This window comes from Macrosteles quadrilineatus, unplaced genomic scaffold (assembly GCF_028750875.1).
Source record: "Macrosteles quadrilineatus isolate MER2022 unplaced genomic scaffold, UCM_ALF_1.0 Scaffold_5__1_contigs__length_97177068, whole genome shotgun sequence".
Lineage (NCBI taxonomy): Eukaryota > Metazoa > Arthropoda > Insecta > Hemiptera > Cicadellidae > Macrosteles > Macrosteles quadrilineatus.
The window spans coordinates 70,597,342-70,623,186 of NW_026542598.1; the positions used below are offsets into that span (position 1 = coordinate 70,597,342).

At 33.0% G+C, this 25,845-nt stretch overlaps 1 protein-coding gene across 1 annotated transcript; it reads right to left on the reverse strand.

The window, feature by feature from the left end:
* Positions 1-17,499: 17,499 nt before the first annotated feature.
* LOC128995689 (uncharacterized) lies at positions 17,500-19,505 on the reverse strand. Its single transcript, XM_054420707.1, has 3 exons — positions 19,253-19,505; positions 17,987-18,204; positions 17,500-17,541 (listed from the first exon to the last, which is right to left on the reverse strand). Exons 1-3 carry the CDS (start codon positions 19,503-19,505, stop codon positions 17,500-17,502), a joined length of 513 nt encoding a protein of 170 aa, XP_054276682.1.
* Between the last annotated feature and the right edge of the window lie 6,340 nt (positions 19,506-25,845).

A 25,845-nucleotide genomic window follows, 5' to 3' on the forward strand; every position in this document is an offset into this window, starting at 1 on the left:
AAAGTTTACAATTTCTTTCCAAACCATTTTGTAGTGCATAAAATTTTGTTTTTGTTTACTGAAGTGTTATCATGCGCCAAATGGTTACGGAGAAATAAAAAAAAAATTGTGAATTCAAAATCCCCATGTTATTCTTATGGAGAAAAGGTAAACTGTTGTACTTTGTTGCTTATGAACATATTTTGATAAAATTTGGAAAATGTGTTAATTCATACTACATATTAAAGTTTTTACAAAAACACTGTTAAACCTCCTTTTGCAGCAATCCTAAGTACTTGTTAAACTGATTTTAAATAGGAAAATAAATTTAATATATTTTTTAAGGAGATATTTTAGTGCCAATGAGGCAAATGGAAATTCACTTAGTCTGCTAGTACTTAGTCTTTGGCGTGGATATTAAAATAATTGCTTTATGCATCGGATATAAAATTCTGTGTCTTCTACTTCTAAGATCCCCCATAGTAAAAATCTCTCCGTAAAAGATTTTTGAAACACGAGTATTATGATATATTTTTAGTTTCTTAGTGCTCATCAGTACAACGGTTTAATTCAAAAGAACTGAACTCTCCTTTTTGTAATATAGAGTGTCATGAAAAAGACGAATAGAAATAGAAGTCGGGATGGATTGGTTTGCCTTACTTGTGACGTTCATAACATACGGCCCAAACACGATTTGTGGTATATTCATTAATTGTGTTACAATAGTTACAACAATAAATATTGACCTGCTAAAAATCTCCTAAATATCTAATATGTTTCTCGTTTTTCAGTGTTCATCGGGGTGACCGTTTCAACTTCGGATCTTTGTCCTAGTTACACTAAAGAATACAATCGTTTTGGACATGGTCACGTGGGATATCCGCCTCACCCTTGCATTCGATGTCAAATGTTTGGCCTAATAGTTAAACTGGTTTGCGCTGAATACCTAGGCAAGACTACTCTGTGTGTAAAGGACACGAGTAAGCGTATCATGGAAGAACGGTTCTTCTGTGATTATGTAGACAGGTATCCATGAATCATGCCTTGAGGTTAGTAGACTATTCTTACAGAAAATGATTACTGAATTAAGGAAGTAATAAATATTTGGTCTTTTAACAGATGTGTTAAAGCATTTTTATTGAATTTACACCTTATTCTTGTTATCGATATCAATTCCTTAGAATACTTGAATACTTAGTTGAGAGGTGTTTGAAAGAAAGTGAAGAAACTAAACAGTTGAAGTCACAAAGAAAACACAAATTTAATGCAGAAATCAAATGTCTCAAACTACTACTACTACTACTACTACTGGAGAGCGAGCTGGCGTAGTGGTTAGAGCGCGGGACTTCAGTCCCTGAGGTCCCGGGTTCGATCCCCGCTAAGTCACCAATGGATTTTATCTAAGTGATAATGCCGCAACCCTTAGGTCTAGCCTGAAGTAATGTGAAAAACAATCCCAGGCTCGTGCCTAGCGTCCTAGGACAAAAAAAACAAACAAAAAAAACGACTACTACTACTACTACTACTACTACTACTACTACTACTACTACTACTACTACTACTACTACTACTACTACTACTACTACTACTACTACTACTACTACTACTACTATTACTACTACTACTACTACTACTACTACCACTACTATAGGTCGACCACTTAGAAAAGAACCCGCGCGCTAATGTTAATAGCAGCGTGGTCGACCTATACCACCACCACCACTACTACTACTACTACCACCACTACTACTACAACTACTACTACTACTCCTACTACTACCACTATTACCACTACTACTGCCGCTGCTGCTGCTGATGCTGCTACTGCTGCTGCTGCTACTACTACTGCTACTAGTACCGTTCTAGGATGTTGTTGTAACTCTTAATAAATAACAAAAGCTTAACTAGATAAATAGCATATTTCATAACAAGCGTAGAAAGTGAGCTATTGTTTGAGATCATATGGTTAGAGTGCGAGCTTTATCGAACACTTAAGCGGCCCACACACTAGCGCGCATGTGCCTTGCGGGGCTCGTGGTGAGGTGACTGCGAGCGGCTCGAGGCACATGTGCGATTCAATTGGTAACCACACACTAAAGACACATGAGCACGCACCACCGTCTTTGGCGATTCAAATAGTGGGCTATAACAGCAAATTCAACATATATTATATGTTTTATTGAAATCATTCTAATAAACCCCTTTGTATCGCCCCCATGTAATTTTTACCTACTATTTGTTTTTCATTTTGGATTTTTTTTAACAAGGAAATTTTTTTTTAAGTTGCAAGCAAAGTCACTAAAGAATCAAATTTGCCTTCAAAAAATACATTAGACGTGATTATACTTCAATTGATAGGGTGAGTTATTAGTTGTATGTACTGTATTATGGTTTTTGTGTTTACAATAAGCTTATGGGCCTAAAAAAGTGAGAAATAAGGTATTAAAGAATATGAGGGTTGTATTATTTAATATAAGGGTATAAGGGTCGTATTTAGAGTAGCCTATTAGGGTTATAGACTTAGATTTAATTAGTTTAATTAGTTTTAATTAATTGGTTCACATCGATATGAAGCTCTCAAAGAGTTGATTTCAGTCTCCACAAACGTATCGCCACTGTCAGGAAACACCCCCTTGCATTTTGTTATTAATAACTCCTTAATTTCTTTTCTCATGTATTTGTTTGAAAAGTTTACACTTTTCACGTCCCAATACAGTAACACGTTTGTGATCTATAAAGCTCTATAAACTCAGACTAAAACTTTCTTATGTCATTACAGGACATCTTAACCGCACAACAAAGAAGTTCATAACCTAAAAACAAGGACAAATAAAATACAACACGTGGGGCAGTTAATGTTACACTGTGCCACGCAGGCGCAGACCTTGTATTTCCCGATTTACAGTATATGCAGCTATGGTTAGTACTGCTAGCTTGCGAACATATGCCTCGGTTTCCCACAGACTGGCGCGCATCATATCTCGCGCACTTGTGACGATGCTCGAAGGTCCGGCGGCAGGCACCAGGCACCTCGCATGCGCGTCGCGAGCATGGGCACATTTACCCACACATTGAGGCGCATGTGCGTAGAGCTGTTCGCGCGTCACATGTGCGCGCACAAGCGCCCCAGTGTGTGGGCCGCTTTAGAAATGGTCAAGAATGAAATGACTCACTCATGTTTAGAACGTTACTTTTCAATACACTACAATGACTAATCATTTTCAATTAAAAATTGACATTGGAAAACAGTTAGGAACATTTCAAAACCAATAGAGCTTTTAGTTCAGGTTTTCAATTTAAAGTTAAAATTTACATTGATTGTACAGTTTTGGTTGTTGCAAATTGAAACAGTTTATGAAACAATAACAAATATTAGTTTATATTGTCAAAAATTCAAAAGAGATAGTAATAATTATTTTTGTGTTTAATTAAGACAAATAACAGTTTAGAGGTTGTGAGTAAACTGCGTATTGTGAAATAAGATAAACATTGAACACCAGTTTAGGTTAACTGACCCAACAAAACCCACGATTAATCCAAACAGACTTAATTAAAACGAGGTGTTAGCCGTCCTACGTACGGGAAATCAGTAGTCAGTTAAAACCATGTACAATTCAGATCAGCTAGTTTACACATATAAAGACAAAGTTTCTTGCAGTTTTAATGTGAAAAATCCTCTTGTAAACAAATGTTGTGTGACCAAATATGTTTTTATTCCATCATAGGCCTATACGATATGCATTTTAGTAGAGAGTAAATGTCTGTTCTGGAACTTGATTTTTGGAAAAACACTGTCTCTTCTGGAACCGAGCTTTTTGTTTCAAAAGGCGAGTGCATTATTTACTTGAGGTTTTCATATAGGTTTGTTGGATTATAGAGTAGTATCAGAGCGATTGCTGCGTAACCTAGTAGAAATGTAACAAACTAATCGAGAATAAAGTTCACAATATGAATAGTAAAGCGCTTGCTGCGCAACCTATCAGAAATATAATGAACTATTCGAGCAAAAAGTTCATAAAATGAGATCAAGTGAGCAATGCCTTGGTTCCCTACCACTTTGAGTCTAATACTTTGGCACTGAGCTAACTTGATCTCTGATAAGCGTGCTCTAAACAGTTGCTATTATATTGCATTATATGGTAATTGCCACTTATTAATGAGATTTCATGGTGAACAGACTATAATGTCTCAGCAAGACAATCAGCAGCAGCCTCAAAGAAACCCTCCTGGCCAGGATTTAAGAAGGAACCTTTACCTGGATTTTCCTCTCCCATATCAAAGGCAATACGAACGTCAAGCTGATTCTAGCTCAGGGCGACCTGTTCAGAGTGGGTTTGTTTCCTCAACTAGCTGGTCACCTGGTGATGCAACGATGTACAAAGCACAGACAAAGTATGCACCGTCAGAGAGGAGTAGTGAACCATTACAAGATCGTAAAGTAACATGTGTTCAGGAGGAAGATGCTAATCATTTTGTGAGAGATTTGTTAAGTGATTTTTAGTTATAAAATAAAGCTTGTTTTTTGGTATAAAAGTGTGTATTATTTGCTATATCATTTAGTATAGTTCTTGACACCCATTAAGAAGGATGGAGGAAGAAAGAATGTTCAATATCTCTGAAAACTTTAGGGTTTTACTGAGAGAAGTTAATGATAAAACATATATTGCTTTTGAATCTAATGGTGATAATTTTGTTATCCATGCTCAAGCATGGGAAAAACTAAAACCATATCTACATGAAATTGATCAAGAGTTTATTAAAAGGCATGATTTTAAAAAGGAGCAAAACAAAGTGTTTTCAATTGTGGATAATTTTAAGATAGTAGTTGGGGATAATAAAACTAATGCATATGTAAAAATAGAGTTGGGAGATAGTGTAATTCAATTGGATAGTGCAAGATGGAAAAAATTTCAAGAAATATTTCCTACAACCAGTGAAGCATTTGAGGAACGTTATAACAACTAATTAACTTATCTGACATGAACTTTGGATGTGCTTATTTAGCTTAACCATGAACTTTGACTTATATTTGCGTCATAATTACACGTGATTTACTGGTATATAAGTGGTGTGATAGTTGAGTGATATATGTTATTTTGCATCACGGACTTCAAGCTGCTGTTTGAGTGCTCAGGTAAATTTTAGAATGGATTTGTTTAAAAGTTTTATTATTACTCATGATATGAAAGTGGAATTTAGAAATGTTCAGACTGATACAAAAATTATTATAACAATTAATTCTCCAATAGGAAGACAAAGTATTTCTTTGGATGTAGATAAATGGACAGAATTAAAGAAATCAATTACCGATATAGACAAAGAGTTTTATAAAAGATTTAATTACCAGTATTCAGACTTAAATGGAAGCTTTTATGAGGATGGGGAATAAATTATATCATATAATTTACAGGTTCAATGGAGTTTATTTTGGATTTCCAAGGATTCAAGAATAAGGATAATGAATTCATCATTAAGGAGCTAGCAATTATATCTACAGATGGACAGATATACGAGCTTCAGCTTTTTCTACCCCCCTGCAGTCTACACGAGTTACCAAAGACAGTGAGGAAACAAGTACACTGGGTTGAACGGCATTTGCATGGTCTATATTGGAGTTCAGGATTCAAAGGTTACTCTCAGATTAAAGATATATTTAAATATATTGATATAAAAGGAAATGTGTATGTTAAGGGTTTGGAAAAGAAACATTTTATTGCTCAACTTCTGTCTGAGTTCGAGGTTAAGGTGTTCAATCTAGAAGATTTGGGGTGTCCAAAGCTATCAGATCTAAAAGCAAGAGTGCACTTAGGTTCTTTCAAAACTTGCAGTTTTAGCCATTCCCCAACTAACTGTGCATACATTAATGTTCACGTTTTACTGCAATGGTGGAATATTGAGAAGCAGGTTGCTATTTACACTAGTAAAAATATAGATTTAGCTATAAAAGAATGGGTTGAAAAAGGATATGTGATGCAGGATGAGTTGGTTAAGTATCTGCCAAAACAGTTTATCATTAACTATGTGAATGTCTTAGAATATATCTATCACAAACTTCCACTGCATTTGCAGTCTGATCCAGACATCATAGAAAACTTGCGTTGCCAAGAACACTATCAGTTTGCTAATGAAGGTGATGCAATTGATGGCCCAGTTATCAAAAGAAAATATTGCTATTTTTGCAAACATAAGATAACCTTTGATCTGCTTGCTAAAAATGAAAACACATTACTTGATTCAGTGGCTAATGCACCATGATGGAGTCACCAACTTCAGCATGTTGTTCCTCAACATCTAGTAATTCAGGTGAAGCTTCATGTTGCAACTTATTTAATTTTAAAAAAAAGTGATTTGATTAAATCTGGATTTTATAGAACTAAATTATTTGAAAATATTGTTTGTTGTGGATGTGGATGGGAATCTGGCTCTAGAAAGTTAACATTAAAACACATTAATTTTGTACATAAATTAACAAATCCAGATTGTGAAATGAGTAAAAATGTGTCTTTGGATTTTAAAAATTATAGCCAATTAAAGGGAAGTGTAAGGGAAATGGAAGATGTGATGAGAGAGACATTTCTAGCGTACCCTAAAGCTTATCCAAACATAGAGAAGATGGTTCAAGCTGGATTCTACTATACTGGTATTGATGATGCTACTACTTGTGTAAGCTGTGGCCTTATGTTGGATCAGTGGAATCCTGATGAAGATCCAATGGTGGAACACAAAAAAGCATCACCATATTGTGATTTATTGTAAATACATAAAAGGTTTTTGATAATTGTTTTATTTGATCTGTTGTAAAATAAATAATTTGATGTTAAATGTGTTCTGTAGCAATTATTTTCATCATTCCCTTTCAAGCACTGTAGTAAAATGTCAAATATCAGAGCTGAGATTGCTAGTGAGTTACACAAACAGTCAAGAAAAAACTTTCCAACCCGGTATGTAGAGTTAAAAGGTATAAATGATCTTTATCAAGCTGATTTAGTAGAAATGATACCTTTTTCATCAGTGAACAATGGATATAAATACATTTTGACTATGATTAATTGTTTTTCAAAATATGCAATTGCTGTTCCTTTAAAATCAAAAACTGCTAAAGAAGTTGTTATTGCATTAAAACCTATTTTGGAAGTTCATAAAATGAAGCATTTTCAAACTGATCAAGGAAAAGAATGGTTTAACTCACAAATTCAATCTTTATTAAGAAGTTTTAATATAAATCATTATTATACTTACTCAGATAAAAAAGCATCAATAGTTGAAAGATTTAATAGAACTTTAAAAGGTGAAATGTGGAAATTATTTACTGTACAAGGTAATTTTAAATGGTTGCAAATTCTTCCTGACATAATTAAACGTTATAACAATAAAGTACATAGAACAATTGGTATAAAGCCTGTTGATGTTAACAAAGATAATGAAAAACAAATTCTCTTGAGAATTGTAAGAAGTAGAAAATTAAAAGTGTATAAGCAAAAGTTTAAGGTGGGAGATAAAGTTAGAATAAGTTTAAGATTCAAACAATTGTCAAAAGGTTACTGGCCAAGGTGGAGCAATGAGGTTTATACAGTGTCAAAAGTTCAATCAACTAACCCGCCAACTTATATTCTGAAAGACTCCAAAGGAGAAGTGTTGAAAGGTGGGTTTTATCAAGAAGAACTAAGTAAAACTAAGTTTTCAGATATTTACTTAGTTCAAAAAGTTATAAGGAGAAAGGGGGACAGGCTATTAGTGCGGTGGCTGGGTTTTGACAAGTCACATGATAGTTGGATTAGCCAGAGTGAGTTAGTGTGAAGTAAGATATGAAATTTACCAAACAAAAAAATTCTTTTAGTGTTGTTAATCTAGATAAGGTTATTAGAGTCAACGATAAAAATAAATCATCCAGCAAAAAGCATGGTGTTCTCCTTCCAAATACTATCAGGTGCATTATTTGTGGACCATCAAACTGTGGAAAAACTAATTTGATGTTAAATCTTCTTTTCTCACCAAGTGGATTGTATTTTAAAAATGTATACATTTTTTCTAAATCCTTATATCAGCCTAAATACAAATTTCTTGAGTGTGTTATGAAACAAATTGAAGAAATTGGGTTTTACATGTTTTCAGATAATGATGAAGTTTTGCATCCTTCTGAAATCATTCCTAATTCAATAATGATATTTGATGATGTTGCATGTGAAAAACAGCAAAATATTAAAAATTACTTTTCAATGGGGAGACATAACAATATTGATACGTTTTATATTTGCCAAACATACAGCTATGTACCAAAACAATTGGTTAGGGATAACGCTAATTTTATTGTTTTATTCAAACAAGACAATAGAAACTTACAACATATTTATCATGACCATGTTAACACTGATATGACTTTTGGAACTTTTAAAGAAATGTGTTTAAAAGTGTGGAGTAGTGGGAAAAATTCATTTGTAGTGATAGACAAAGACAGAGAGATGGGTAAAGGTCGCTATCGAAATGGATTAGACGTTTTTATCAAAGTTTGATAATAGTGGTGGGGAGAAGATATAACTCTCTACCATGTCACATTTTAACCATTACCAGTACATATGTTGACAGCAAACAATGGCTGAACAATTTTATGATGATTGGGTTAAAGATAAAACAAAGGAAGAAATGGTTAAGGAGATTAGTGAACTTAGAAGGAATATTAAATTAAAGCATCAAGCGCTACAGCGCCAATTAACCGATAATAGTGAATTACTGGAAAAGCAGTGGAAACCTGTTGCTGAACCTTTGATTAAACTACTAGAGGAACAGGAAGAAAGTAAATCAGAGAAGGAGAAATTGAATAATCGCAAGAGAAAACCTACTGAAAATTTTGAAGAAGCAACCCCAGTTAAACATTTTATACGCGCACCCGATCAAGGAGTGAAACGTAAACAAAAGATTAATCTGCCTACGCGAGAGGATTATGAAAGTGACTATGAATATGATGATGGAAATGAAGGTCTACCACCTTCCAAACGTTCAGCAATCCCTAGTACCACATTTGATACAAATGAAATGGAGTATGAAAATCAAGGAGACGATGAACAAAGTATTGAAGAAATGCAACATGAGCCAGTGGTTTATGAAACAACAAGTACAGGTGAGGCTCTTTTAAAAACACCAAAAGGAAGACACTATGCTAAGGAATTTGTTGAACATACGTTCACAGGCAATATAGCTAAAGATTATTTTCTCAAATTAATTAGAGGGGGTAAACCTATTGACCACAACTATGGTGTTCGTGTAGAGGGAAATGACTGGATGATTGGTGATAAAAAAGTTGAAATTGATGAAAATGACATTATAATAAATGGTGTGAGGTATTTAGGAACAAGAGGGCTTTATGAGCTGATATTTATGAATTCACCAAACCAATACATTTATACTGAAGAAGATTTAAAAAGTTATGCTGGTATTTTAAAAGATACTAATGTTTATCGAGTGAATTATTCAGCACTTTGTAGACGAAGGTCTAACAGGGGTCATAAGTATTTGCATATAATTGCTCCAATATTAAATGAATGGGATAATAATGGTGCAAGTGGTAGTGGTGTTTTAAAAACTACCCCAAAAAGTAGAAAAAATAAATTACCACAGCAAGATTATGTTATTAAAGCAAATCCAATGACAACATATCCTGATCTGCTTGCTCCACAATCAGATTCACACGGAGTTACATTAGGCAATGGAAAGCCGGAATATATTTACTTTGATGATCCAAATGAGCTTGTTGACCGTCTGCGACTCCTATATGGATCACAAGAAGCAGGAAATAATGGACATAAAAATGAAATAAATTCTATTATTGAGGAATTGTTGGAATTGGAAAACAATGGTGTTATTAATGTTTAATTTTCAATAAATAACCAAATAATTGTAATTAAACTGATTGTTTTATTATCTCTACCCTCATTTCAGTTCTGAACTTCATGATGAGTGTTGATAAATTTGGACGCTACTCGAGCTCTGGTAATGCTCAAATTGCACAAGGTCAAAAGGGTCCTAAAGGTGATGGTTTTAATCTTACAGATGATGGTGATTATGATATCCAACTCAAAAGGATTTGTAATGTTGGAACACCAACAGAGATTGGGGATGCTGTAAATCTTTTTACACTTAATACATCTGTTGGAAATTGTTTATTGGTGAATGAAAAGAAAGAGTATGATGCGAAAGGGCTTAGAGTAAGCAATTTGGATGTACCAATTAGTGATGGTGATGCTGTTAATAAATTATATTTTACTTCTAATTCACCGGTAAAACTGCTTGACAGTTACTCTTTTCACCAATTCAGAGTGCAAGATATAAGCTTTCCTATAGCGGATGGTGATGCAGTAAACTATAGAACTTTAAAGGAAAATGCTTTACTTGTCGATAAAAGTGTGTTTAATGCAAAGAATTTAAATATTTGTAATGTAAAAGATCCAAAACTGTCACATGATGCTGTAAATCTTCGTTATTTACAAGTTAATACTCTAGCCTTAAAAGAAAATAAAGAATATGATGCTAAGGGAAATGTTATAAAAAACATAGGTTTTCCTAAAGCAAAAGGAGATGCAATAAGCTATTCATTTATTGCTGATGTATTGGCTGAAATGTCTTTTGCGATTCATAATAATTAGAAAAAGAAAAACAAACCAAAGCTTACTAAAGAGGAATGGAAAAAAAGAGTAAATAAATCGTTGCATACTTGTGATTGGAGCGATTTGTTTGGAGTGAGTGAAAACGCTTTGGTGCAACCAAAAGCTAATACGCCTGCACCAGTGATAATAAATAAAGACAAATCAGGAGCTGAAAATCATTAATAAATATGATGTTCTCCCGACCTGGTCGCATCAGTTATCCAAGAGGCTCCGGCCTGATCAGTAGTCTTACAGGCGCAGCTGGGAACATTTTAAACCGTGCTATAGACATCTTACCAACGGAACTGCATTTGCCAGGCTATCAGTACTGTGGTCCTGGAACGGATTTAAAGACTTGATTGGCTCGTGGTGATCCAGGTATCAACAAATTAGACTCAGCCTGTAAACTGCATGATATTGCATATTCCAAATTTTCTGATAGTAAAAACAGATCTATTGCTGACAAACAGTTAGCTGAGCAGGCTTGGGAACGAGTGAAAGCTTCTGATTCAAGTTTCGGTGAAAAGGCAGCAGCTTGGACTATTACAAATATAATGAAAGCTAAAAATAAACTTGGTGCTGGTAGAAAAAAACAGGTAAAGAAAAAGAGAAGATGTAAATGCAAAAATAAGAAAAATACAAGAAAAGCTAATGCAACTAAAAGAAAAGGTAAAGGCTTATATCTAAGACCCTATAAAGGATCAGGATGTGCAAAGAAAAAAAAAAGATCGTCTACTTAACAAAGGAGATAAATAGTATTCCTAACAGACCGCTTAGTAACAAGGATATTTTAAAGTGGGTTTCACGTTTAAATATACCTAATTTTAGAGGAGTGTTTATGCGGGATTTACTGCCTCATAATATAAGTGAAAAGGAATCTGGAATTGTTAATTTGGATGACAACAATGGAAAGGGGACACATTGGGTGTGTTATACAAAAAATGGTTTCAGAGTCCAATATTTTGACAGCTTTGGAAATCTCAAACCACCAGTTGAACTTCAACGCTACTTTAACAGTGGACCTTACCACACTGAGGTTAGATATAATTATTTTCCTATACAAAAGGAGGATGAAGTGAACTGTGGTCATTTGTGTTTAGACTTTTTAGCCAGTCATACATAATGATTTGCATAAAAGGGAGTTCATCACGTATTAGGTATACGCTGTTTCCACCATTTGATTTATCAACATCAAATGAATGGGAAATGGGGTTCCATGATTTGTTGACCTATAATTCAATACCCAACGTGGAGGAGAATGAAAATAATAAATTATATTTTTCAAATGGAGATGTGATTAGCCTTCCTACAGGATCATATGAAATTGAAAGTATAAATGAGTTTATTAATAAGCAAATAGAAAGGCAGCAACTTGACATTAAATTTAAACTTGTTGCTAACAATAACACTTTAAAATGTGAAATATTCTGTGACAAGGGAATAGACTTCACAAAAAAAGGAACATTAGGGTCTCTCCTTGGATTTAGCGACAAAATCATGGTTGAGCCAAATAAATGGACTGAATCACCCAATCAAGTTTCCATTAACAAAGTAGATGTCATACGGATCACTTGTAATATTGTAAGAGGATCTTATATTGACGGTGTTGAAGGACATGTATTACATGAGTTTTATCCAACTGTAGCACCGGGGTTTAAAATTGTTGAGAAACCAAATACAATAACTTATCTTCCAATAAACAAACAAAATAGTTTGGAAGAGTTTATAATTGCTTTAGAAGATCAAAACGGGGAGTTAGTTAATCTGAGAGGGGAAAATATAAATATACGTATAGTTATAAGAGAAAAGCAGCGCAGATAAAAAATGGGATTAGTCTTTTTTAGGAATTATAATCAAAAAAGAGGACCATTTATACATAAATATCCCAGCATTCAACATACAGTCATTGAGGAAAGAGCAGCCCTGCCATCCACATCCAACTTTACAGTGCGTAGTAACAATAAGTTTATCAAAACTTTATCCCCTGAAAATTTATTATTTTTGCAAAATATTGGGATATTCAAGAAGAAATGAATCGAATATTAAATATAAATTCTGAATCAAGCTTTGACAACAGTGTCATTGACTTTCAATTCCATTCTCACAATCCTTATTCATCAAACACTTTTGGAAACAGTGATGAAATAAGAATACCAATTCACCAGCAAGATGTATATACGTTACCAAGTGAGAGTTATATTTTAATTGAGGGAACTTTGAAACAGGATGGAAATGATGATACTACAACTAATCTTATAAATAATGCAATCGCATTTCTATTCGAAGAAATAAGATATGAGCTATGTGGAACAGAAATAGATCGAGTAAAAAATGTTGGAATAACTACTACAATGAAAAATATACTTACATCACGTCCTGGAGATGTTCACTGGATGGGGAACGCTGGCTGGACATTACCTAAGATTGATGTACTTGAAGATAAAACCAACTTTTCATTTTGTGTACCACTCAAGCTGTTGCTTGGTTTTGCTGAAGATTTTAAAGAGATTTTGCTAAATGTGAAACAAGAACTAGTATTGTTAAGATCTTCATCAGACAAAAATGCAATATTGCAAGCTGCAGCATCTTTACAAACTGTTAAATTTGTAATAACCAAACTTATCTGGAAAATGCCTTATGTGAAAATTGATGATGAAATTAAACTATCACTTCTTAAACTAGTGGAAAAAGATCAACCTTTAAGAATTGCCTTTAGGAGGTGGCAAATGCATGAGTACCCTGTGCTACCTCAAACCACTTCTCAAACATGGACTGTTAAGACACTATCAGTTATTGAGAAACCTAGATATGTTATTGTAGGTTTCCAAACTGAACGTAAAGAAAAAAATAATAAAAATGCATCACATTTTGATTTTTGTGATTTAAATAACATAAGGCTTTATTTAAATGGAATATACTACCCATATGATCCCTTGAATGGAAACAAAGCTTTGTTATATGAGTACTATGCAAAGTTTCAATCTTCTTTCTATGCAGGAAGTGATGATCAACCATGTATAAGCAAAAAAGACTTCATTGAGAGTTCACCATTATTTGTATGTGATTGTTCTAAACAATCTGAAACTTTAAAAAGTGGCACAATTGATGTACGTCTTGAAATTGAAACTACAAAAGCAGTTCCTGCAAATACTGCTGCATATTGTTTGATTATAAGTGATGGATTAGTGTATTACTCTCCATTGTCTGGAACTGTCAAAAAGGTTATGTAAATAGTTTATTATATAAATAAATCTTGTTTTAAAAATATGTTGTTATATGTTAACCTTATACCATTATAATAAAGGAAATTAAAAACACAAATTAATATCATATATACAAGTTTATTTACATATTTCACTCACATAATTTAAAATGCCCATAAGCTAAGGTGTTAATACCATCATCTAGAATATGTCTTTTGTCATCATTTGCATTCATTGCAATTTTATTGATAGTAATAGTGCTAATTCTATGATCTTTTGACCGAAACAGAGTTTGTTTCTTACAAATATTCAAGTCCCTATTAAACAAACATTTTTTAAAATCATCAAAATTGATGGCTTTTTCCACAATCTTTTTGTTAACACCTTTAGCTTTTTTCCTAACAACCTGTTCAAATATTTCATAACAGTAAAGCTTTGGACGCAAACCTACATACTCAATAATTATTTTGCCAGAACATTCATCCTTAAATTTACCTAGCACTTTCTTGTTACTAGCTGAAAAGCATGGATGATTCTTACAAAAATTAGAAGTATCAAAATACTGTTTTAGTTCAGGGCTAGCTATCATGTCTACATATATATCATTAGTGATAATTTCATAAAAAAGTGAATCTGTGTCAGAATACAAGAGTTTAACATTTGAACCAAAAAACCGTTTTATGATTTGGTAGTGAAAATCGTACATATGAAGTTTACTCAGCTCTAGCACTGTAAACCCAATATAAATGGGTTTATTAAAAACAATACTTTCTTTTGAACAAGAGACAGCAGCTAAGGATTCACTGTAAATATTTCTATTCAAAAATGTAGGCTTACAAACAAATTTATCCAAACGTTTTTGTGATGTCACCAGTTCAAGAGACATTCTTTTACGTATATTTTCAATACTCTTACCAAACATTGCATTGTTCATTTTTTTATACAAGTCTTCCTCAAAAGGGTTTTTAGCTAATGTTCTTTTTGCAGTATTCCAATCTATGTAGGGTTTAAGCCAAGGGCTTTGATTGAATTTTAAGACTCTATGGACTTTTGTTACTTTCAAGCCTAGTTGAATAGCCTGTTTAAGGTTTAAATAATGGGTAACGTATCTTTCCTTATTTTCTAAAGTAGTTAACAGTTTGGTTTGCTTAGAATTTGGTGGTGGTTTATTTTCAGGAAAAAGTGGTAAGTCATTATGTGAATCATGGAGATAAATTGGATATTCAACATCAACTTCCAAAACAAAACCAACAGAAGAGTCATCAGGAATATCATCTACTCTAAAAGATGCTATGTCTTGTTTGTTCATCCATTCAAATGAATTTAGTGGCATAGATTTACTCATGGCTAGGCCATAGAGGTTATTGGCATCAAAATACATTAGATAAGAACTTTCTACTTTTGGATCATAAAACTCTTTCATATATTTATTGTTAGCACGAGCATATCTTTTAGAGCAGGATGTGATTCCACCTCTTACACCTTTTTCAATAAACAAATACATGTCATAGTTTGTTAACAGTTCTAATTCTACTTTTGTGTATTTTAACATAGCATCAAATGTTAAACCTGGCAAAGAAAAGTAATGAGCACAATCCAATCCATAATTTTCAACACAAATTGATCGAAAGTTCTCAAATGTATCACAAAGTAGTAGTACATCTACTTTAAGATAGAGATCACTATAGCTTCCTAAGTCCCTACATTTAAAATGTGACCAGACTGTTTTTGCATGCTGATATTCATTTTCATCAATCGGTTCTAGTTGATAAGGGTACGAATCATTTTCTGGATCAACCATCGTTGGATCTCCCAAACCCTTGTAAAAGAAGGATTTGTCTGGCAATTGTTTGTCATTTAGTTTTTCCCAGCTATCCGTATACTGGTATGGGTACACTCCCTTACGAGTGACCAGAGGTAAATCAGATTCATGAAAAAACTTTTTAGTATGGGATAAGTTTTCTTTTGGCAAGTTATTAGCCAACTCACTTAATGATCGATCCATAAAACGATAAGTATCCACAAATCTTAAAGTAATGCCTGATTGAGTATATTTGGAAAATGTAACATATTTTTCCTTTGAATTAGGTATTACACCGACTCTGTAATTATCACACCCTAATTCTCTTATTACAAAATGGTTGTCATAGTTAGAACTTCCATGCATAAATACTGGTAAAAATTTCTGAGATTGTCTCTTAAGATTACATTGTGAACACAGCACATTCCTAAATCGTCCACTAAAGTGGCAGTGATCACGAACTGGACAGTTAATTAATGTAAATTCACAGTCACACAGTTCACAGTTTGAGGCATTTTTAAACCGTTGTTTCTCATCATTTGTTAAAGGCAACATAGGGACATTTAATTGGGTTAAATCACCAATTAAATTAGCCAGAGTTTTCATGTAATGCATAAATTTTGCTGGAGCATCTAACCCTCGATAAATGTATGGTTCTTTAGGCAAATAGTTAGCTATATAAGAAGGCAGAGAATCATCATAAGCAACATACACCCCAAAGCTCATTGGTTCATGAACATTATTAACATAGGTCTTATCAGAAACTTTTTTGTTTGTTTTTAATAACAAACATTCAAAATCAGCATAACAAACAATTGGCAGTTTAAATAAATAGTGATGATTTTTGAACTTCAAAATGTTTGACGGGTCAGATTGATTATTTACTGAAGGTTTGGATGGCATTACTACTCTTGCTGGGGTCTGTTTGGAACAGTCAGTTAAATGGGCAGTTAGATTTACTTTCCTCTTAGGACCTTGGTAATGTTTAAAACACCGTTTACAGATAGACAATTTTCCAGTGTTGGTAGTTAATTGTTTCCTTATTAATCTACTCAAATCTTTAATATAACAGTAATGGTTAACACCATTTTTTGAGATAAAAAGCAAGTCAAAATGGTTAGGTTTTTCTTCATTGGTTATTCTTAAAGGATAGACTATGTTCTGTTGATTTAAACCATAAACGTTAACACTGGTTCCGGGATTTTGTTTTTCAAATTTACTTATTTGTTTGATTGGTGTGGGAAAGGAAATTCCTGTGAAGTTGAATTTGTGTCTATGTTCTAAAGTTTTAGCAGTTATTCTACAATCATTTGTGTATTTTACTAGGAGAGACCATTCAAAACAGTTCATATCCCGATGGTTCTTAGGATTGATGACGGCTTTCTTTAATGCGATTTCCTTTGGTAGAGGAATATAGGTGCTTCCTCGCAATGGTCTATACCTGCTAAATCTCAGAAGCAATCCATCAACAGTTGACAGCGTCCACCCCGATCCCTTCCCTTCGTATTCATGTTCTTCATAACACAGCTTACTAAACATTTTTCTCAAAATTGAGTTTATTGAAGAGCTTTCCAGCACAGCCTTGTTTTTGGTTTTAAATGTTCTTAGTTGAATTTCATCTGTCACTGGTTTAATATAAGTACATTCACTAACTATATTGAACTTTAAAGCCCCATAGTCACTTAAAAGGTTTTGAATAATACTTTTAATTTTTGATTCCACAGAAATTAACAAAAAACACAAGTCCTTATTTTCCTCATCACCGTTTTTAAGATAAAATGTTTTCAAGTTCCCGCTGAATGCATTTCTTAATTCAACAAATTCATTAAATGGTCCAGAACACGACCGGTAAAATCTAGAATGTGTTCGAGCAACACTTTCATCGTCCGTTTCCATCTCCCCTTCCGAGCTTACCTCCATCCTGTGGATTAACAAAACTATTTAGAATGGTTTCTCCTCTACAATTGTGTAACTAACACCACTATTTATAAGTTATTTGTAATAAGCTAACTATCTAATAACGTACTACGCCTACAAACAATTGCTTGTTAATTAGTTTTCCTATCCAGCTTAACCTCCTCACACTCTACTCCAGGCGTTTCTTTTATTGCTCTTCCTACATCATACAAAACATTCCTAATCTTTTTGAAAATGTGAGTTTTTGGCTCTGTCAAAAAAACAGCTTTAGTTGATACTTTAGTCCAAAACTTGCTTGTTGGACATTTCTTAAGATCTTTAGTGTCGGTTAGCTCTATTTTAATCATGTAACGGCCCTCCTCACCGGGTGTAATAAGTTTCTTCCTCAATCTTTTCTTTTGAGTTTGAAATGTTTGCCTAATGTTAGAGGATTTTTTTGTGGACTTTACAACAAACAACCTATCAAACTTGTCTGAGTTATCTGATTCGGATCCAGAATCAGAAGCCTCGGAATGTTCATCACCCGATGATGCTTCAGATGACTCAGATGGAGATGGTGAACGATTTCTTTTCCTCTTAAGGGAAACCTTAACACTGGGCTCATGGGTTCTTTTTGGAACTGAAGGTTTATCATTATCATCATCTTCAATCAAGCTAACCTCAGGCTCTGGTAAACCACAATTAAAAACAGCCAAAGCATCTTCCACTGTACTACTCAAAAAAATGCTGGTTTCAATTGAGAAGAACCTATCACTGAAATTTTTTTTCTTTAGCAAAGGTTTGACGCATTTAATTAGATCTTTAGATGAGATTTCCTTAGCCAAGAGTCTTGGGAGTTTTTCTTGTGATAGATCATTAGGGAAAAATTCAAATAGTTTGGAATGTAAATGTTGCGATATTTGAGTTAGCAGCAATTGGAGATTCGCAAGTTCGGGATGAGAATAGAATCGTTCAGAGTCTCTTAATTTTGGAATTATATTCAGCCATCGTTCTACTGAATTTAATCCAAGAGTAATTAGATTTTGTACTATTTGTAGTAAACTGATCATGCCCACTGCAGATTTTACAACGCCCTCTTCAACTGACTGTTTAGATGGTGTCTGAGAATTCATGACTGCAAATATGTAAAAAAAAATGTTACAATTTTTAAACTTGCAATAGCATTTCATGAAACAGTAATATTTGATTTTGAGCTTTGGGTTTTAAAGTTAAATGTAGTTTACATTCTCACAACTAACCCACTAAAAATCTATTGAATTACTAACACAAGAAACCTGTCTATCCAGAAATCTTATTTTACAATTAGCTTATGAAACTTTTTCTTATATTTTTTAAATATCTGCAATATTTTAAATTGATATTTTGAAGCTATGCCTTCTTGTTTTGGCCGTGTTGGAGCCATTACTGTAAATGAGTAAAATTACTAATGTTATTATTATTACACAAGTAATATAGTAATAATATTAAACTGTTAATAAAATGTATTGTTAAATAAGAATTAAATTTCCCATCCTAGACTTCTGCTACATTACAGATTGCAATCTATCGTCCAGTAGAACCAAAACCTCCTGCACCCCTTTCTGTTTCATCTATACAAACTAGTTCATACACCTGCGGATAGCAAATCTTTTCGCAAATTAATTGCGCGATTCTGTCTCCCCTTTCTACCATATAATCCTCATCTGAATGATTGCACAGTATAACCCCTATGTTACCAGCGAAATCCGCATCAATCACTCCGCCTGCCACATCAATACATTCTTTTAACGCGAGACCAGATCTCGGTGCAATTCTGCCATAACAATTGGCAGGGAGTGTAACTGCTAGATCTAACAACACACAAGCTCTCCCATTTGCAGGAATAGTAACCCTAATTGGTGATCTTAGGTCTAAGCCTGCTGCTTTGTTTGTGTGTCTATACGGGATGAAAGCGAGCTCGGACAGCTTTAGAAACCCAATTGAATTCATTCTGAAATTAAGAATAAGATACAATTGTAAACGTTGGCATGTTTAAACCTATTAATAGTTTATGGTATTTTAAACTGAATTTTTAATAATTTAACTATGCACATACCTGATTATTTGAGAGTTTAGCTAGAAGTCTGGGAGATGAAAGTGGTTAAAGAGTAAGGCTGGAGGTTGAGCGAAGGCCGGAGGTTGAGCGAAGGCTGGAGGTTGAGCGAAGGCTGGAGGTTGAGCGAAGGCTGGAGGTTGAGCGAAGGTCGGAGGTTAAGCAAATTTACACACGCAGATTCCTGAAACCATAACAGTAAATTAGTAAGCTGTAATCAGTAATATATAATAGTTTAGTTTATATTTAAACCAACTGAGATGGTTCAAACCTTTATTAAGCGTAAATTAATTAAGCTCAAGTATTGAATTTGAAATGCAGCAAAAATAAAATAGATATTTATGTTGCAGGGATGGTGAGATACAAAAATTATTGTTATTAAGATATTTTGGCCTAGTTATGTTACATGGTAGTCAATTGTAAAACTAAAGCTAGTAACTATTGTATTTTATCAGGGTTACAGTTTATAACACAATATACAAGTTAAATAAAAACATTAATATGTGTGTTAAAATCCAATAAGCATATAATTTTAATGGCATTATAGTTTTGATATTAAATTAATATAAGTGTTAAAATGTGTGTGCTAAAAAACAGAAACATAATGGAATAGTTAACAAACAAAAATTAAGTTTACGTAAAAATAATTACTTGAACATTACAAACTTACTTAAAGTTTTACGGTGTAGAGCGTATGGACGTAGTGGAGTAGCGCTGAGCAACAAGATGGTGTAGGATGGTAGATGGTGTACTAAGCCGGAACTAAGCAGCAAGATGTTCAAACTGGAATCAACCAATATTATTAGATCACTATTACTTTGCATTTAAAAATAAAAGTTTATTACTAACTAAGAAAATAAAGAAGCTAATCATGTTTCACATATTTAAACTCTGTGTTTACTAAGTTACAAAAATAATGAAACAAATGTTATTCCATAGTAAAAACACATATTAGCATTTTAGAAATATTCATTTAATAATTTAAAAGAATTTTCAGTACAAAACTATCCTACACTAAAACGTTTAGTAAACAACTTAGCTAACCTAACAAACCAATATTGTGCTTTTGCAAAGTTAGTTTAAGAATTATTTTTCAATAAGCAATCAAACAATAATTAATATCAAACAACTAGTAAACACTTGGCAAGTTAAGTTATTCTTACAGAATAAAATTAAAAAAGTTTGATTAAAAATTAACCAACTTTTCAAATGTTATTTTGACTTTAAGTTATAAAATAATTAAACCAACATTAAAGTTTTAAGTTAAAAATATGTTAAAGTATTTTAGTTTAACAATAAGTCTTAATAAACTTACATGGTTTGGAGCTTGAAGGCGTAGTGAGGGTTGACGAACTGGAGCAACTGAGTGTTCAAGCTGAATGCTCCATCGTTTTAGCCATTATTTATAGTAACACTCGTGCGTCACTAAATGATTGCTTATGTGATCAGAGTACAAATTACATTAGCAAAAGGCTGATGTGAGCAGAGTACAAGTTGCATCAGAAAAGCTGATGTGGGCAGAGTACAAGTTGCATCAGCATAGTCACTGAAGTAATATAGTTAAATACGCAGAAAATAAACAAAAATAATTTGGAAAAAGTATTAAGGTACTATGATATAGTAGGAAACATTTGAAACAAAACTCAAACAAATTAACTAATTTTTAAAACAAAAATATTGAAGAAAAGATTTAGAAAAATTCTGAAACAGTTATCCGGCTGACAGAATGTAGTAGGAATATAGTTACAATAATATCGAACTGTATAAATCGATTTTCGAAATTAATATCGATATATCAAATCGAACTAAATATCGATATATCGAAGTTAACAGATGTTTTTACTGTTTTGGGTATCAGGGCAACAGAATGCTGTAGCAATCTTTAGCTATCAGCGGCGCGCTGACCTCCAGGTCACCATGTTTGATTACCAATCACTCATTAGCGCATTTGCGAACTTCTGTACTTCCGTGGAAAATTTTATTGCACAGTGGACTGTTAACACCACGTGCGTCCTTTACAACATGCTCGTGATTATCACTCATTTGCGTCAGCCGAAATTGTGATAGATTGGGTACATTACTTGTTGTCTCTGTTCAATCAAGTTGTGGTTTTGTGTTAGCTTCAGTGAGCATCTCCTTTCACTAACTTGGTGAGTAAAACACAATTTAAGAATTAGAATCATTTTGAAACTTAAATATTTTTTGAAACTTTAACTTTTTTGAAACTTATACTTAAATTTAATTTTGTTTTTACCAATAAATTCTTTAATCGCTTATATCTTGGAAACGGTAAGAGATAGAGCAAAAATAAGAAAATTTTTAAAAAATTCCATTAAGAAGGTTTTCATATATGAGCCATATACTGATATAACTTCCATTCCTCTGGGACGTGTTTAGGCTGGACTTAACTATTGACCTTTGCCCAATGCTTAATATATACGTTATTATTTGACCTATCGAGTTGAAATTTGGTATATAGGACGGTTAGAGCCTCTAGTTTGTTTTAGTGCAAACAAAATTCGGAATGGTTGAAAAGCTTGCACACTACACACGATCATGTGAATTTTTAAAAGTTGCCTTGCGTTTGGTTATTTACTAACCGATTTATATGAAATTTTGTACATATGTTAAGGACATAAAATACAGTTGACTCGCATGCAAGGATTTGAAAAAAATCATAAATGTAGGACTTGGGCTTAACTATTTACCTTCACCTTACAATTAATATCTCCATAACCATTTGAGATATAGAGTTGAAATTTGGTATGTAGGATAGTTGCAGTCTCTAGTTAGGATAAATGTAAAAAAATTCTGCAACGCTACACTACTTAAACCTCATCAGCGGAGCTCTTGCCTCCCAGCTTCAACCAGCACTCGCCTTTTGAAACAAAAAGCTCGGTTCCAGAAGAGACAGTGTTTTTCCAAAAATCAAGTTCCAGAACAGACATTTACTCTCTACTCATTTTAAATCCGATAATTTTACAATAAAACAGCAATTCTGCAATTTTCACTATGTGAAAAGCGTTGAAGTGAGATTTGCAGCCGATTTGCACAGACGCACACTGATTATAAGTAGCCTACAGTAGAGAGAGTAATGTTGTTATATTAATAGTCAAAGGTAATAGTCAATTGAGAAGTGTATAGACCTAGTCAACGATACCACCTTCCATCGCATACCTGCCTCTTCCATAATTATTATCACCACAATACAACTACTATACATAATTTGCAGTAGGTCTGAATAGAAACGACCTAAAATAAAACGATAATATCCAATAAAATTCATAGTACACATAATTTAACTTTGTTGTCCTAACATCAAAACTAATCGTCATGCCTATCCTTTATATCAATTTCACTGCATTAATTGCTAAATAAATAAGTGTAAACAAAGAAAAGTAAAAACAATAACAGTTTGTTTTGAAACAGCTGTTTGGTTCAAATAACATTCATTTGAAAAAAAAAACTGGTCACATGTAGCAGGAATATAAAAAGTAAACACGCTAGTAAAGCTAATGACGTAATTGTCAATGTTTATTATCAATACCGTTTTCAGTTCCATCATTGATAATAACCCTCCCTCATTGAATAAATGTACATCGTAATTTCCCATATTAGTTAATTTAAACTACAATATATTCATAGTTGAAATAAAAGTGATATTTTCACGTTTGGGAGCGCTGATATAGGCAGCCCCAAACGTAACCACAACTGAACACGATTTCATAAAAGGATGGTTTGTCTAATTGCAGTATCCTAGGTCAATGTTGACGTTGTGTTCGATCTATGTCATCTATCTGTTTATCTTTGTATAAAACCCGGCTGAGGTTGTGGTGGTAATTTAAAATCGTGATTCCTGATTATTCTTCATCTTCTTTTTATGACATCAGTATTTCCGGGCCTAATCCAAACCAAGTTAAAGCAGACAAACATTAATCGTAAACAGAAAGCTACCATGAAGAATTAAAAAATGTAATATTGTTATTTTTATAATCTTTCCTTGAAAAGTGGAGCAGTAAAATAATTTGCATTTATCCTTTTTTATTAAGACTCGTGTACAGAGCCTCGATTTGTACTGTGGTTTAATTAATTTTGGTATAAACAATTTTAAAGTGTGGTCTAATTGTCTCTACTAATCTTATTTATTTCCTACAATCAGTGACAAAACGACAGTAAATAAAATAACCTCATAGTTCCATAGTTTTTATTTAACCAGCTGTTAAACAAATTATATTGCTCTAAAACAAATTGAAGATTACAAAGATTGCTTTAAAAAATAATTTGAACATCCTAGTATTTTACTATGGATATTTAATTAATCTGTCATCCTCTTACAGAAGAATTGAACGTATCAATGATTAGCATTACACATAGTATAAATAAGTCAACCCTAAGTATGTATTTACATTTTTATCCAAATGCTGAATTTGTGACACAAAAGCTGAATGTTTACAGCTGTTATGTTAAGCAAATTATTTTATGCCAAAAGCTAGTTTAGAATCTTAGCGTCGGCTGCTAGACTTTTTAAAAATTAAAACTTAATTTCTAAAAAACTGGGACCCTAAACTGAAATTATGGCTTCGACATTCCCTAGTTCTCAAAATTATATTTCTTTCAACACAAAAATTGTGAAAATCCGTCGAGTGATTGATTCAGAATCGTGAAATAAAAAAACACTATTTCGTTTTAATATTATAAGATAGATTAAAAATAAGTACAGAACAAATTGAAGAACAATCGGATCAATATCGTTGAGCATAATTTACCACAAAATGAGTAAGCAATTAGGGTCGCCGGAATCAGGCTAATGCACCATTGACTAGATACTGCAACTAGACATTTCATTTACGTAAACCAGACGTACCATTGACTTTGGACACTGTAAATAGAACTTTTATTTATGAGAACAAGATGACTTTGGATACTACAAGTAGACATACCATTTACGTGAACGAGACGTTCCATTGACTTTGGATACTTTAGGAGACATCTCATTTACGTGAACTTGATTTAGCATTGACTTATGTGGGTGATGTATAATTGCAGTATCATATGATACTGCAGTTATAAATCCCATTTACGTTAACCAGATGTAGCATTGACTTTGGAAAAGTATTGGATTAATATGCAATCTCCGCTCAATATTGCAAGCAGACAACTGCATTGTACCCCTAGTTGAAGTTTTATTCATAAGAAAGAAATCACATATTCAATTGTTCACAACTTTAAAATTTAAAATGACAAGTGATCTTTGAGAGCTTATACAAAAAAAGCCTTAGTATTTAATGTATTTGAATACTCCCTATAGTTGTGGCTAGGTAGGCTCACGTACATGATTCGTGCTATTCAGTATGCACAACTGTAAAGGCTTATATATGCAGACATATGTTGTATAATGACATGTTATTACTCACTCTATATGTAGCTAGGCATACTCACGTATATATTGGTGCTCATCTGTATGCACTACCTTGAATCTTGTATAGCAATAGAGGAGTAGTTTGCTATTTTAGAAGTGGAAAAAATTATTATAATTGAATAACAGAATAGGTTTTTGTTTGCTTATCATTATTTTAGCAGATTGAATTAAATTAATTTAATTAATTTATTAGAAATAGAAGATAATCGTTCAAATACTCCCTTCCGACTATCATTTAGATGATCAATAAAAATAGTAACATATTTACAATGACGCCAATATACCCAATTTTAAGAAAAAAAAACCTTGTAATATTGAATTACAGACCATACATGTAAAGACGGAATCCAAGACGTAAATCTTGTGAAATTGAATTTTATAACCCTTGTTATACTGTTTTTCAAATAAAATCCTTTTGCTTAAGTATGGAAAAAACTTGTTATGCAAACGAAATACAGATAACACCCTTGTAAGTCCAAATCTAAGGAAAAAAACTGTGTAATAATGAATTCAAGACAAAAATATTTGAAGAATGAATTATATACAACAAAAAATGAATTAGACAACTATATCATACAAACATACACGATTGAATTGAAGACTAAATCTCCGTAAAACCCAAGCAAAAACTCTTACAAAATCGAATTCCCCGCCTCGAAAGATACAATAACGAAAACGCGAAATCAGTTTGCAGTTTAATAAAGCTTATAAATTAGAAAATATTTCAACAAACAACCTTGAACAGGGTGGGTTTTGGAAACGTTTCTTTGGCTTATACATCATCACCCTGCTGAGCCGGTAATGAAGATGAATAGACC

Coding starts and splice junctions, on each gene's coding strand:
- LOC128995689 (XM_054420707.1), bottom strand. CDS start 19,505: ATGAATTCAATTGGGTTTCTAAAGCTGTCCGAGCTCGCTTTCATCCCG. Junction 18,205..19,252: donor GATTGATGCGGATTTCGCTG/GTAACATAGGGG, acceptor GTGGTTTACCAG/AGCCTGAGGTTAGCTTGATT. Junction 17,542..17,986: donor AGTTTGATAGGTTGTTTGTT/GTAAAGTCCACA, acceptor GTTAATCCACAG/GATGGAGGTAAGCTCGGAAG.